Consider the following 14,896-nt stretch of genomic DNA (forward strand, 5'->3'; position numbering starts at 1 on the left):
ATAGGGGTCATTTTTAATGAGATCAGTGCAGATTTGCAAAAAATCATTTTCAGTCTTGGGATTTGTTTTGGCTTTAAGCCCTACAGACACGCTGTTCGCTCTGAGAGTTGGTGGAGAAGTATAGAGAAGGTCAGAAGGAGTTGCATTGTGTCTTTGTGGACCTAGATAGGTGCCAACTCGGCAATGCCAATAAAGGAATGGCAGAGAAGTATGTCGGCATGGGGGCAGGATATGTATGATGTGCGGTAGTTGTGACGGACCGGTTCTGGAGGTGGGCTCATATCAAGGGTCCCTTGATACGTGAACACATTACCAACAAGCGTCTGTACGGGGTGTTACCAAGAGTTTCAGAGACGATAGCTGTCAGAAAACGAGACTAGCCGGAGACTGGAATCGATGAGAGAACTCCCTGCCAAAAGGTTTGTACTGTGGAAACCAACACATAGCCACAGGCATCGATCAAGAGGACATCTCGCACCTACGTACGTGGTTGTGGATGTGCTAAAGCTGGTGTTGAAAGCAAAAACGATCTGACCAGACGTATGGAGAATCATTTGAGGATGATAGATTCGACCGTTATCTGCATTGGAATGGCGAAAGTTATCAGCACGTTTGAATGGTGCCAAAATGTCCATACTGGCATCCTCACCACATAGCCTGGTCAAGGTTTCCCCCTGGTGGACGTGTCATTTCCAACTATTGTCGGTGCATGGAACTAGGAGCTACTAATATATACTATTCTCTGCCTATCAGGACGTAACTCGGACGGCGCTGAGTCGGGTCTGGTGGCCTTCGCAACGCTCGGCACGGCGCCTCGCTCGGCTAGCGCCTCGCTCGGCGGTGCCTCACGTAGCTCATGGCCACCAGACACGGCGCGCCTCCATCAGTGATAATGACAATGCTACAATCACAGATAATGACATACTGAACAGTGAGGAGTGGAATACTGCAGTGAAGCTGAATACTCAAAACTCCAATATTCCAGTGATTAATGTTGATTCCCCTCTCCTAGTTTAGTCACAGTATAGTAGGCAAAGGTAACAATGGATATATAAACAGTCCATCTCAGTATATGAGTGAACATTATAAACAATGATGACACTTAAGCCTAAGGAGAGCGTTCACCGAACTTTCTCACTCTCAGTCATCTGCCATAGTCCCAAATTTAACACTTTAAGGCACGGGAGTTGTGTTATCCTCTCCAGGCCTCTCTTGGTGATCTTGGTACAACCATACAAGTCAATCCCGGTCAGCTGTGTCAGGTGGTCAGCAATCAATTCCAGCCCCTTGTCTGTGATTCTGACACACTGGCCGATGTTGAGGGTCTTTAGTTCATGCATCTGGCGAACCATCCTGTTAATTCCATCATCGCTTATGTGGCAGGAGCAAAGGGAAAGGGACTTGAGCTGATACAGTCCTTGGGCAATGTAAGCTAGGCTCTGGTCCCCAACCTTATCACAGAAGGACACATCTAGTCCAGAGAGCTGAAGAGAGCCCATTGCCAGATGCATTATCCCAGTGTCACTGATGTTGTCACAGGAGCGCAGGTTCAGACTGCACAAGTGGGTCATATGTGAAAGGTGGATCATACCTGCATCCGAAATACCCCCGCAAAAGCTGAGGTTGAGCACTTTGAGCTTGTTTAGGCCCTTTGAGACGTGTTTGAGGGACAAGTCTGTCAGTTTCTGGCAATCCTGCAGCGTCAGCTGCTCCAGGGACAAGCAGCCTTCCGCAGCACTCCGGGTCATCCCAGAGAGGTGACCGATGCCAACATCAGACACATGCCGGCAGCTGCGCAGGTTAAGGCTTTTCAGTCTGTGCAAGCCCCAGGCAATGAGCAACAGGCCTGTGTTTGTGATATTGCTGCATCCTCCCAGTTCAAGCACTTCCAGGTTTTTTAGATACTGAGCAATCCGGCCCAAACTAGAGTCAGTGATCTGTTTGCAAAGGCTAAGATTCAGAACCCGCAAGGATGGAATGTCCTGCACAAAGGCATGCCCAAGTCCGTTGTCTGTGAGGTTGAAGCATCCACATAGGTTAAGGCTTTCAATGTGTGGCATCCCCTGTATCACGTAGCTAAGACTTCGCCTTAGGCTAAGAATCTGAACTTTTTTTATCCCCCTCGTCTGAAGACTTGGGAACAGGGACGGATTGGCTCTCCGAAGATGGAGCTTAGCTTCCACCCCCCTCCATACAGACTTGTGGTAGGACGCGTCTCTCCAGGCCGCGCACACTTGGGCCACTCTTCCTTTGTCCTTAACGTCGAGATAGCTGAAAATGATAGCCAAAATCTCCGGGAAAAGGCAGGATATGTGCGTCTCCATTTCAAACATGGCTGCAGACTGTGTGGTCTCTGCCGTCGTGGTGGTAGCAAGCACGATATTGTCGTGGCTAGCCTCGCCAAAACTGTCCTGCCGAGGTTGCTTGGCTGGCTAAGGTGGGGAACGAAAGCTAACGTTAGCTAGCATACGAGCGAGCTAGCTAGTTAGCTACTGCGATAACATTACACACAAAAACAAAACAAAAAGAAAACGCCCATGCCAATGTAGCGTAACCTACCGATGCACTTTGATCAACTGACGCCGCAAAGAGCGCGGTTTCGTGCAAAGTCCTGCGTTATAAATCCTTAGGTTAATGCGGGGAATTCCGACTTCTCAAAGGCGGTCGCGATATTTAGCTAGCAAGCTGGCTAACTAGGCTAATGCTGTTACGTTGCCAAACTTGCGAGCTTCAAAAGCCAAAGGACCTCCCCCTCCAAGCCAGCCCAGAGCGAACAGAGTCCGACCCGATCACTTCAAGTCATTTCAAACTACTTCCATCGAGTTAATCCATTTTCAAAGTCACAATCGTTTAACTTGTCTTCTATCTACAATACGATCGATGATGGTATTCAGGTTAAGCCAGGTAAAATAGTAACGATAGCGTCCAAGAAGTGTTGTTCAGTACTAGCGCCAGTACTAGTAGCTCCCCCTTTTCACCAGCAGCTCTTCACAATTCAATAAAGGTAGGCTACATCCCATAGGTTGGAGGGTCCGTCGCGCTGTGATTGGCTAGGTGGGCGTCAGGCAACCGTTGAATCTGGAAATAACCTCGCGTCACCAGGCTTTCCACCTCGGAGGAAAAATCTGGCACTGGTTTTAGACCAGAGCCGACACTCGACTCGACTGTGTGGTCGTTGTTTTGGCATTCAAGCAGTCTGCGTCTCGCTGCTCTCTGGCACTATTATTCACTGAAAATGTAACCATTTCCAATCCAATTCTATCCACCACATAGCAACGTCCCAGTTTCGATGAAAGCACTACAGTTTGCCTAATTTAATTTGCTTACGACTAGTCACTTAAACCTATTTTACTTACTTAACTATATTTAGACAGATGTGTGTGTGTGTGTGTGTGTGTGTGTGTGTGTGACTAGCCTGTAGTGTAATTAATATATGATATGCCTACAACGTTTATTTTTTATTTTTGTGTGAGACCAAATGCCTGCATGGTCGGTTCAGTTATTAACATAACAATGAACACGGTAAACAGCAGACGGGACAATGTATTTGTATAATCTTGACAGTTACATAAACCAGTTTGAAGAGACAATAATATCCGTAGACCGTGTGGAAGTGTAAACTGCATCTTTTTAGACAAGTAAGTAGGCCTAAGTATTGTCACTATTGTGTGATTACACAGATAACTGCTTAATAGCTCTGGTCCATACCCCAAAGGACAGGGGCCAAATTCTGGGCCCTGGGACAAGGAATCTCCGTGGGCCCCAGACCCCCCTGTCCGACGCCAGAGCGAACAGCTGAAGAGTTTGAGATGGGGGGGGGTAATAAAACTACGACTACAACTAGTTTAGCAGTTGCCTTGACAACCAACTAACCGCCAATCGTGGGGCGAGTGAATGTCCCCCCGGACTATGGAATACTAGACAGTATCGTTCAAATAAACCTAACCTGGCCGGACAATCCGTTTTCTCACCGGACGTTTGAACTGCTACAGCAGCCCAATATAACCATGCTGCTACATGGTACTGACCGACCAGCGCCATGATCACTTTCTCTGTAGTTTTTGTTTGTTTGTTGAATGTGCGGTGTTGTTGTTTTTTGTAGTGGACGCAGCAGCCTACTGCATCAAATGTTTTGTTTATTTGATTGAATACGGTACTTTAATTATTAGCACGTTTGGAAACAGTATGGCACTAATGGCAGATTGGCGATATGAACGCCTACTATATGTCTACTAACGCTATGCTAAAAGGATAACACAAAAGCCCCATGGGGAATGGGGGCGTGTTTCCAGTGTGGTCGATTACATGGACCAATAAAGACATGCAAACTCTCATACAACCCTATGCATACAACTCTAATTACATGGAGTTTCATATCAGCATTTAGCTGCAGCAACAAGTTAACAACACTAAAGCAAACAACAGAAGCTCTATTCTGAGCCCTTTCAATAGAACTTCTGTTTATACATAGTATAGTTTAGTTTTGAGATTTGAAAACCACCAGTTGTTTTTTTCCCTGATTCGTGCATTGTGTTGATTTGAAACTCAACACTGTGGCCGCCCATCATTTAAATAAGGCCAGGAGTGGCTTTGTAAAAATGTATTGAACCTTTCACACCTCTGATGGCTGGGGCCTGGAGGGTGTTACCAGTAGGCTACCACCACTGGTTGTTTCTATAGTTTATTCAAATCTGATACCATGCTTTGTGTAGTCAAGAGGAAGCTTCTTTTCTCTGTGACTGTGATACTGACTTTCTGCAGCAGTCTACTGAATCTGATCTCAATCGTTTTGAAACACAAGACACGACTGTATAAACAATCTTAATTTTAGCAGCAGCCCTGTATGCCCAATGTATTTGCTGACAGTGTGTTTGTTATTTTTTTCTTCTTTTTTTGTCTCCTAGCTATTGTGTTGGTTTTGGAAAGGGGGTGTGTCGGAATGCCAATCGAAACTAAGAAAATACTTGAAGTGTCTTTGGGACAGAGGAAGGAAGACAAGGACAAGGAGGCTGTGGTGGTGGAATGAGAGTACATGAAAGCATGCGCCATACAGAGGAAGAGGTTGGTGAAAAGGAAATGGGATATCCAGTGAGTTGTTTGGTATTCGCCAGCAGAGCTTGACATTAACTTGAGGCACTTGTCCTTTGGACTTGTCCGAAGCATGAGCACACACAAATACATTTTAAATCAATTTACTGTAAGTTTCTTTCGGTGCATATTAGATGAATATTCTTGTTTTACAAGGTAATAGCCCTAGAATGTCTGTGATCTTACATTTAATGTATTCCAAATACACAGCCATAGATCGGTCCTATCCATAAATACACAGCCATAGATCGGTCCTATCCACACACAGCCATAGATCGGTCCTATCCATACACATCCATAGATCGGTCCTATCCATACACATCCATAGATCGGTCCTATCCACACACATCCATAGATCGGTCCTATCCATACACATCCATAGATCGGTCATATCCATAAATACACAGCCATAGATCGGTCCTATCCATAAATACACAGCCATAGATCGGTCCTATCCACACACAGTTTGCAGACTGACCTACATTTCACGTTTCTTTTCGTTCAATCAATTCTGAGCAAAAAAATTACGAGGGGGGGGTGGGTGTCCTGAACCTTTAAACTCTTAGCACTGCGTGTGTACTCACCCAATTCATTCCTAAGACTGAAAGTTCTGGCAGAAAACGTGTCTTAAATAAAATATTGCCACTTTTCCCACAAGATTGACATGGACAACATACAGCTGTCAGTGACGAGGCCGGACCTGAAATGACTGCTGGACTGAAAATATGAAAACCCTTTAGGAACAGTCAATGTTTGTGAAGCACAAACACATGGGCAGTGTTGGACAAAGTTACTTTCTAAAGTAACTTAGATTACTGCCATTAAAAAGAATCCTGTTAAATTACAAGATTTCCCCCCGCCCGTGCTCCGTCAGTGGCTTCGCGATATAATGTTGTGATATAATAATTACAAGACCTGGGGCCCTTTATGACATTCTACCACAACACACAAACTGCATAGTGTGCCGTGCCTATGCCTCGGCCAACGCCAAACCACAACAGAAACAAAATCTGCTCTGCTATGAAAAATTATTTTATTTTATTTTTGTAATTATGTATGCATGTATTTTTGTGTATACGGTATGTGTATATAGATATGTATTTTTATTTCCTCCAGACTGTTTTTCCGACTATCCTTGGGATTGTGGGTGGGGGAGGGTGGGATAGGCCCGCAGCCGTTCCCAAACTGTGGTGCGCGAGTGGCCACCAGGGGGTGCGTGATATGAAAAGGGTAATGGCGGACAGTTTATGGTGTTATTTAACACAAATAGCAAAATCGGTAAAACACCGTTTTATGGAGATGTATAGAGCCGCAGCCGCTCCATGTCTCTCACTCTCCGTGTCTGAGAGAGAGTGCAGTCAACATTCCAGCCCCCCGCTCCTCCCCCTCCCCTCACACATGCACAGCGGCAGATTATTTAGTTTGAACTCAAGACAAGACCACTTACTTTGTCCATGCTTTGCTGCTATATATATATATATATATATATATATATATTATTTTATTTTCCGGCCAAATAGACCATTGGGAGGTGCATCAGCTAGGTCAGGGGGAAATAGGGGGTGCACGACCAAAAAAGTTTGGGAACAGCTGGGATAAGGGATTGAGTTTTATTTTTATATTTTATATGTCTGTTTAATACTTGCCCCTGGGCTTCTGTTACAAAAACCTGAATAAAAAGATTTTGAAAAGAAAGAAATTACAAGATTGCCCACTGAGAAAAGTAACTCGTTAGATTATTATTATTATACAAAGAAAAAGTATAAAAGTATTTACGGACAAGTACAATTTTAAGTCACAACCAGACAAGCCTTAATGTCAAGCCCTGGCCAGAGAAATATAGAAAGTATACAGGAATACTACAAGATGTGATTGGGGAAGAGAGAGGTGGTGAAGGCTAAAAGGAGTAGACTACGAGGAGTTGTATGAGAGTTTGGTGGGGTGCCCACACCAAATCAATTATTATACCATTGCTGAAAATAGTTTAAATATGTACCTGAGGGGGCTTCGGAATAGTAGAGTTTGTGTTACATTCTGTACAGCAGGGGTGCCCACACAAAATGACCAGCTCAACAAGATCTACCCACTGAAAAAATAAGTGTACCATTGCTGAAAATAGTTTAAATATATAATGTACCTGTTACAATAACAATAGTAACCACACTAATACACTTTATTTAAATAGCACTTTTTTAAACAATGTTCCAAAGGGCTTAACAACAGAAAATAAAACAATCGAGCAATCACAAACATCACAGCAATTACAGCCAAAAATAACAATAAAAAAATAACAACACTGGTTAGGATGCCTCTCGGGCGTCTCCCTATAAGGTCCTCGATGCACGTCCCACTGGGAGGGGACCCCCGGGCAGACCAAGGCGCAGGTGGAGGGATCACATCGACTCATTGGCCTTGGAACGCCTCGGGATCCCCCAGGAGCAAGTTACTAATGTTGCTCTGGAAAGGGATGTCTGGAGCTCTCTGGTGGAGCTGTTGCCCCTGCGACCCGACTACGGATAAGCAGTTGAAGATGGATGGATGGAAGAGCAAGGGCGATGTACTGTACAGAGCTGTAGTAATTTAGCAAGCAGCAGGTTTATGTCAAGGTAGGGTACCACAGACGCAGAGCTTAAAGTTCTCCTTTCATAGGGGTCATTTTTAATGAGATCAGTGCAGATTTGCAAAAAATCATTTTCAGTCTTGGGATTTGTTTTGGCTTTAAGCCCTACAGACACGCTGTTCGCTCTGAGAGTTGGTGGAGAAGTATAGAGAAGGTCAGAAGGAGTTGCATTGTGTCTTTGTGGACCTAGATAGGTGCCAACTCGGCAATGCCAATAAAGGAATGGCAGAGAAGTATGTCGGCATGGGGGCAGGATATGTATGATGTGCGGTAGTTGTGACGGACCGGTTCTGGAGGTGGGCTCATATCAAGGGTCCCTTGATACGTGAACACATTACCAACAAGCGTCTGTACGGGGTGTTACCAAGAGTTTCAGAGACGATAGCTGTCAGAAAACGAGACTAGCCGGAGACTGGAATCGATGAGAGAACTCCCTGCCAAAAGGTTTGTACTGTGGAAACCAACACATAGCCACAGGCATCGATCAAGAGGACATCTCGCACCTACGTACGTGGTTGTGGATGTGCTAAAGCTGGTGTTGAAAGCAAAAACGATCTGACCAGACGTATGGAGAATCATTTGAGGATGATAGATTCGACCGTTATCTGCATTGGAATGGCGAAAGTTATCAGCACGTTTGAATGGTGCCAAAATGTCCATACTGGCATCCTCACCACATAGCCTGGTCAAGGTTTCCCCCTGGTGGACGTGTCATTTCCAACTATTGTCGGTGCATGGAACTAGGAGCTACTAATATATACTATTCTCTGCCTATCAGGACGTAACTCGGACGGCGCTGAGTCGGGTCTGGTGGCCTTCGCAACGCTCGGCACGGCGCCTCGCTCGGCTAGCGCCTCGCTCGGCGGTGCCTCACGTAGCTCATGGCCACCAGACACGGCGCGCCTCCATCAGTGATAATGACAATGCTACAATCACAGATAATGACATACTGAACAGTGAGGATGCCAGTATGGACATTTTGGCACCATTCAAACATGCTGATAACGGATGATTTCGCCGATTCAATACATGATACCAGTCGAATGGGGTGCCAGGGGTGCCCACACATTTATGACGTGAGATCTACTTTCAAAATGACCAGCTCAACAAGATCTACCCACTGAAAAAATAAGTGTACCATTGCTGAAAATAGTTTAAATATATAATGTACCTGGGGGGGCTTTGGAATAGGGAGGGGGAGAAATTATGACAGGCAGTTTCTGCTGTCAAAATATGTCCCCCCGTATTTAACTTAAACGCCCAATGCATTCTCAATGGCAATAGCACAAACTTTGCCATGCTACTAGTCCTACATACTTACACCTAGAAACCCCAGTCAAACCTATTTAGGTTCATCTTACGGTGGACATGTTTGCCTGAAAAGAAATCTTTGAAATGTTTCATAGTTTTAGAAATATAGTGCTTTCAAATTTGAGAAATGTATAATGGGGCTCAATGGCAGCTTTATGGCACGTCAAAACATTACTTTCACCTGGAAACTCTATTCACACATTTTATAATTCAGCTTACTGTGGAGACACATTCTGAGTTATTTAACTTAAACGCCCAATGCATTCTCAATGGCAATAGCACAAACTTTGGCATGCTACTTGTCCTACATACTTACACCTAGAAACCCCATTCAAACCTATTTAGGTTCATCTTACGGTGGACATAATAAATCTTTGAAATGTTTCATAGTTTTAGAAATATATAGTGCAAGGACACTTCGACACCAACTCTGGGGGAGCCTGGGTTCGAACTGGCAACCTTGCAGTTACCATCCAGCCACTCTACCCCCTGAGCCACCGCCGCCCTGTTTTGGTTTGGTTTTACTATAGTTTATGACAGAATGGAGAGAGAAAGCTAAATTCATTGACAAAGTACATTTGGAATTTGTCACCCATCCTACACACCCTATACCAGGGGTGCCCACACTTTTTGACTTGAGAGCTACTTTCAAAATGACCAGCTCTGCAAGATCTACCCACCAAATCAATTATTATACCATTGCTGAAAATAGTTTAAATATGTACCTGAGGGGGCTTCGTAATAGTAGAGTTTGTGTTACATTCTGTACACTAGACAGAAGGTTTGAGCTGTTTCCAGTGCATAGCCTACTGCAGGCCTTGTTGACTAGATTTAGAAGAGATTTTGAAGCTTTTGCCCCCCGAAATTTACATGGGAAAGTCTGTCATAACGTGCGAGTCAATGGGCAAGAGGCAATGTTTGGCTAACCCTGGCAGAGTAGAGTGGGTGGGAATTACCAAAAGGTCTATAATATATTTATAATGTTGTGGTTCCTCTTACCTTCACAACAATAACACATATATATAACAATATTTAACAATTTGTTGAAGCACCAGACAAGGGCATCCATTATTTTTGCCTGTCTGGTGTATAACATCATGAAGGAATAAGGATACATGACATGTGTCATAACACATAAATCAACTAGAGTGCAATTAGGCAAATTTAGCATGGGATGATAGGACATACACATACAGTAGGATGTCATGTCCTCAAACTATATGACAGCTGTAATGAAACCCATGGTGAGGCCTTTAGGAGGGCCATTCAAGCCTCAAGCGGAGCCTGCGGCACCACCAAGGGCAAGGTGGAGCCTGCAGAACCATTGCTGAATAAAGTGCCTGGTGCTGGGAGTCTGGTGCAACGCACAGGGGCTGGACCTGGTGAGAGCAGGAGTGGACCTGGTGAGATGTAGGAGGGGCCCGGACAGGAGTCAACCCACAGAGCCTAGTCCTTCCACGCGCCAGAATGTCACCTCCCAGTCCCGGCAGAGTAGTTCATGAGGAACGGATTGTGTGGCCCTGGTTTTTCCCTAATGGGACTGATCGAGGGACTTGATCACCCCAGCTGGGTCACCTGAGTGAGGGGTATGATGTTGGGAGATGATGATGTTGGGAGACCCAAAACCCCGATGACCTTGGGATACATCACTGAGGATATGTCCCAGGTGCATCCATGCAATATATTTTAGTTTGTTAAGGGTTTGTAATGACATTTCATAAACAATGCTCATTAGTGTACACTGTACAATTAGCAACGATTAGCGTAAGGTGTCATGCCATCAAATGTTATCACACATGTCTTATATTCCTAATGGTAGCATGACCCTATTACTGTATGTCATTCTTCAATCTACATAAACTGCAACTATACAACTCAGAACATTGTATGACATTTCTCAGTATGACATGGTTATATCAGTCTTATGACAGAGGGTTCAATTAAAGTGTGCATGCGTGGCGGGTGGGGTGTGCGATCATATTGTACGTGTGTGCGTGTATGTGTGAACATGAACCTAATGTGCCGTGTCTACCTGATGCATATTTTAGTAGCTAGATGTTTGATTAATTTGCTGTATTGACAGAGCTCTACTGTATCTCTCTTGTCTCCTCTTCAATTACCATCATGGTGAAAAGTGACTTGATGTGAAGCCCAAAGTTACTGCAGAGCCACATTCACTGACCTGGCCAACACTGGTAGTTCATTTTATTTTTGTTTTGTACAGTGTACAGTATGTTTTGTACAGTGTACAGTATGTTTTGTACAGTGTACAGTATGTGGCCCATGGTGACATTAATCAATTCTGGAATAAAAGCTTCTAATATATTATTTATGTCCCAAAATCTACGCACTATTAAGATAGGGTGAGAAGTTCAGTCACATGAGACTCGGAGTAGAGTCGCTGCTTCTTCACCTGGAAAGGAGACAGATTTGGTGGTTCGGTCATCTCGTTAGGATGCCTCTCGGGCGTCTCCCTAGGGAGGTCCTCGAGGCAATTTTCACTGGGAGGAGACCCCTGGGCAGACCAGTTGGAGGAAATACATAGACTCACTGGCCTTGCAATGTCTTGGGATCCCCCAGGAGCACTAATATTGCTCTGGAGAGGGAAGTCTGGAACACTCTGGTAGAGCTGTTGCCCCCGCGACAGCTCTCAATGATGCAGTTGTAGAAAGACCTCAGGATATAGGGGCTGACGCTGAACTTCTTCAGGCCCTGCAAGCAGTACAGGCGTTATATGCCTTTTCCACCAGTGCCACATGCATGGTGTGTGGGTGTCCCACGCAAGGTCATCAACAATGTGTGTGCCAAGGAACTTAAACTCACTGACTCTCTCTACTGCAACTCCATGGATGTAGATTGGTGCGTGCTGCCGTGCTCCCTCGGTGTGGATAGGTCTCTAGACTACAGAAACAGGGTTCATTAGAGCAGTCGTTCTAAAACATTTTCATGTCAAGAACCCCCCAACAAATGGAGTGTGTGTGTCTGTGTGATGTACAGTATGTATTTTCCTGCAAACCCCCATTTGGAGACATTTTGTACCAGGGAGTCGGGCCCTCATAAGAGAAGATGTGTGTGTAGAAACATTTCTAAATTATTAAAATGATTCAAATAAATGTTTCAAAATGTTTCGAAAATATAGCCAATCTACAAGCTCACATCGCATCACATTACAACACATTGTGAGCATAGATCAGTTATGGGGGTCACCATACCCCACTATGAGAAGTTGAGAACCACTGCTTTCGAATGACAGTGGGTCTTGTCTCACAGAAGCTCATACGAGGAGAGAGAGGCTGAGTTCAGTAAATGGTTCAGTGGAGAAGAAGCTTAGCTAGCCCAGATACTGAAGAGAACTATGCACGCATGAGGGATTCTGGATTGTGGTACAAGATATCCTGTGGTCAAAGTTCCTCTGCTATGATGTGAGAACATGAAAAGAGTGGATAAATGGGAGAATGCGCTCTCTCTCTCTCTCACGTGCACGCGTACACAGCCACACACACACACACACACACACACACACACACACACACACACACACACACACACACACACACACACACACACACACACATACACATACACACACACACCTGGCAGGCAGCCCAGACATTCTGCAGCAAAAAGCACTTGGAGCTGGGGGGGGAGGGGGGGTCCAGGACCTAGTAGCAGCAGGATCCAACATGTGGATCAGCCTGTTCAGAGACCTCTGGAAGTGGTCAGAGCAGAACATTATCTTCATTCAGCGACTGTCAGTCAAATATTCCAGATAATGACAGAGGACAAGATAACTGTGGCCTGTTTTCTCGTTCAGGAAAATGGGGAGACTTTGAATGTTACTTTCATCAGCCATTTGTCTGCTAATTATGTTAATTATGTTCTCTTTTTCACTGTGCTTACACTAGCTTGCAATTACCTTGCGACTGTCACTTGAAGTTAATTTCTTTCCTGTTTAATGACTATAATCGTGTTGTATTCAATGTATTGTATCTACATGAGCACACAAATTCTGATGAGTACAATATCACTTGGCCAAAACATTTGATTGTGATTCCCAAATGTTTATCAAAATTCATATAAGTTAATTAATCTGAGTAATAATACATGCGGTGCTGAGGAAGATAATGATGGGTTGGCTGACATTAGAAAATCACCACTCATCAGTCATCACATACGGTAATGGCCCTGTTGTGGGAGTAGTCACCCGAAAACAGGTGGGTCTCATCACCTTCTTTTTGAGGGGTCATTTCTTATCATAATTGTTCAAACAGAAACCCTGAAGCAGAGGGGCACCCACCATGAGGCCACAAATGCTGTGCATCTTTAGGTGAAGATCACAAAGAAGAATGAATGATTTATAACTGCAGAATGTCAGGCACAGGTTATAAGGATTGGCTGAAAGAGAGGAGGGCTAGGCCATGTCAAAATGACATGAAAGAATGTAGCTGTAAACTGTACTGGAGGATGATTTTCTTCTGAACTGTGCATTTATTGGATGTTAACCGTAAAACAAACTCTATTTATATATTTTTCAGTGATACCATTTGAACTCATCCAACGCAAGCCCCGTCCCCTCACCCATTTCCCATTACTGGTACATAAACAAAAAGTAAAAGTAAAATGTGATTGATTTCAGATTTAATTGAATTTCTAAATGAAGCAAGCTTGGCTCAAGCTTGAGCCCAGGGAGGAGGACGCCCCTGCCATGCAGAGTCCAAGGCACTTTGGATAATAACGTCATATCCTGTGTTTTGTAAAACCTTTGCGAGCAGCGGCCGATTAGCCTTATGAATAACACAGAACCAATTTTTGTGTTTTATTCTAGAATGAAGAGCAACAGTACATTCCTTAATTGCTATCGAACAGTGGAAACAAAATATTTGACTACCATATAATTCAATTTATTATCTTACCAACCTTCCACCGGGTGGCTGGGGGGAATCATTTATAAAGTTACTGCAGCTGTCTGTAAGAAAGAGACACTCTTAAGTCTTATGCTAAAAGAATGAAAGAACACACAGTAGAACAAAATTGTCAGTAGCTCTTTATTCTATGACGGACCTCCAGTAAATGATGTAGCATGTTAGAGTGCTTTAAGGAAGCCTACTAGGCCTACCTATCTATAGCTATAGGTAACCAAGTTGCATAATAATAGTGAGGTACCAAATTACTGTTGTCAATGTGTGTTTAGCACAGGATGTACAGAGGTAGGCTTAGTGTAAATGCCATTTATTATTTATTTTCCCTTCGAAGCTTTGTGTGAGGAGCTGCAATAACCCAGTAACACATAGTGGCCAGCAGAGGGCAACATCAGTCTGATAAATCAATCATCAAATGAAAATCACTCTCCATCTTCATATGGCTATATTCCACTCCCACCGAGACTGTGAACATGTCAACAATCCCATTACACATTAAATATTTAGCAGGGCAGACACCACCCCCACCCCTCAAAAAAAGAAAACATTTTGCACCCATTTTCTTCCCCTTGTGATTCTGAATGTGATGAGTGTGAAGAAGAGAAAGAGAATAAGAGTGGATCAGAGCAAAGGACAGTGAGTCAGCTATAGACGTACATGAAGAGGAGAGGCGCCATGGGGAACTGAAGACAAGGAGCTATACAGACAGTAGGAGCAGCAGAGGACGGCTAAAGAAAGACAAATACCCGGCAAGAAGAGGGAAAGAGAGGGATGATATCCCCCGTGGCTGGACTTGTCTCTGCTAATGACCCTGTCTGCTGCCTCACATAGACAGATGGTGAATTAACTCCAATTAGCCCACTCTCACCAAATCTCCTCTGACAGCTCACAACACACACACACACACACACACACACACTCGCACAGTGAAGACCATGGGGCTGTTTGCATGTTTTTT

General features: G+C 44.3%; 1 protein-coding gene across 1 annotated transcript; it reads right to left on the reverse strand.

The window, feature by feature from the left end:
• Window positions 1-941: 941 nt before the first annotated feature.
• LOC306922953 (F-box/LRR-repeat protein 14) lies at window positions 942-3,014 on the reverse strand. Its single transcript, XM_079500872.1, has one exon. The coding sequence runs from the start codon at window positions 2,331-2,333 to the stop codon at window positions 1,122-1,124; it is 1,212 nt and encodes a 403-aa protein (XP_079356998.1). The 5' UTR covers window positions 2,334-3,014; the 3' UTR covers window positions 942-1,121.
• Window positions 3,015-14,896: the final 11,882 nt, after the last annotated feature.

The sequence above is a fragment of the Electrona antarctica genome, assembly GCF_951216825.1.
Source record: "Electrona antarctica genome assembly, chromosome: 5".
NCBI classification, from domain to species: Eukaryota; Metazoa; Chordata; class Actinopteri; order Myctophiformes; family Myctophidae; genus Electrona; species Electrona antarctica.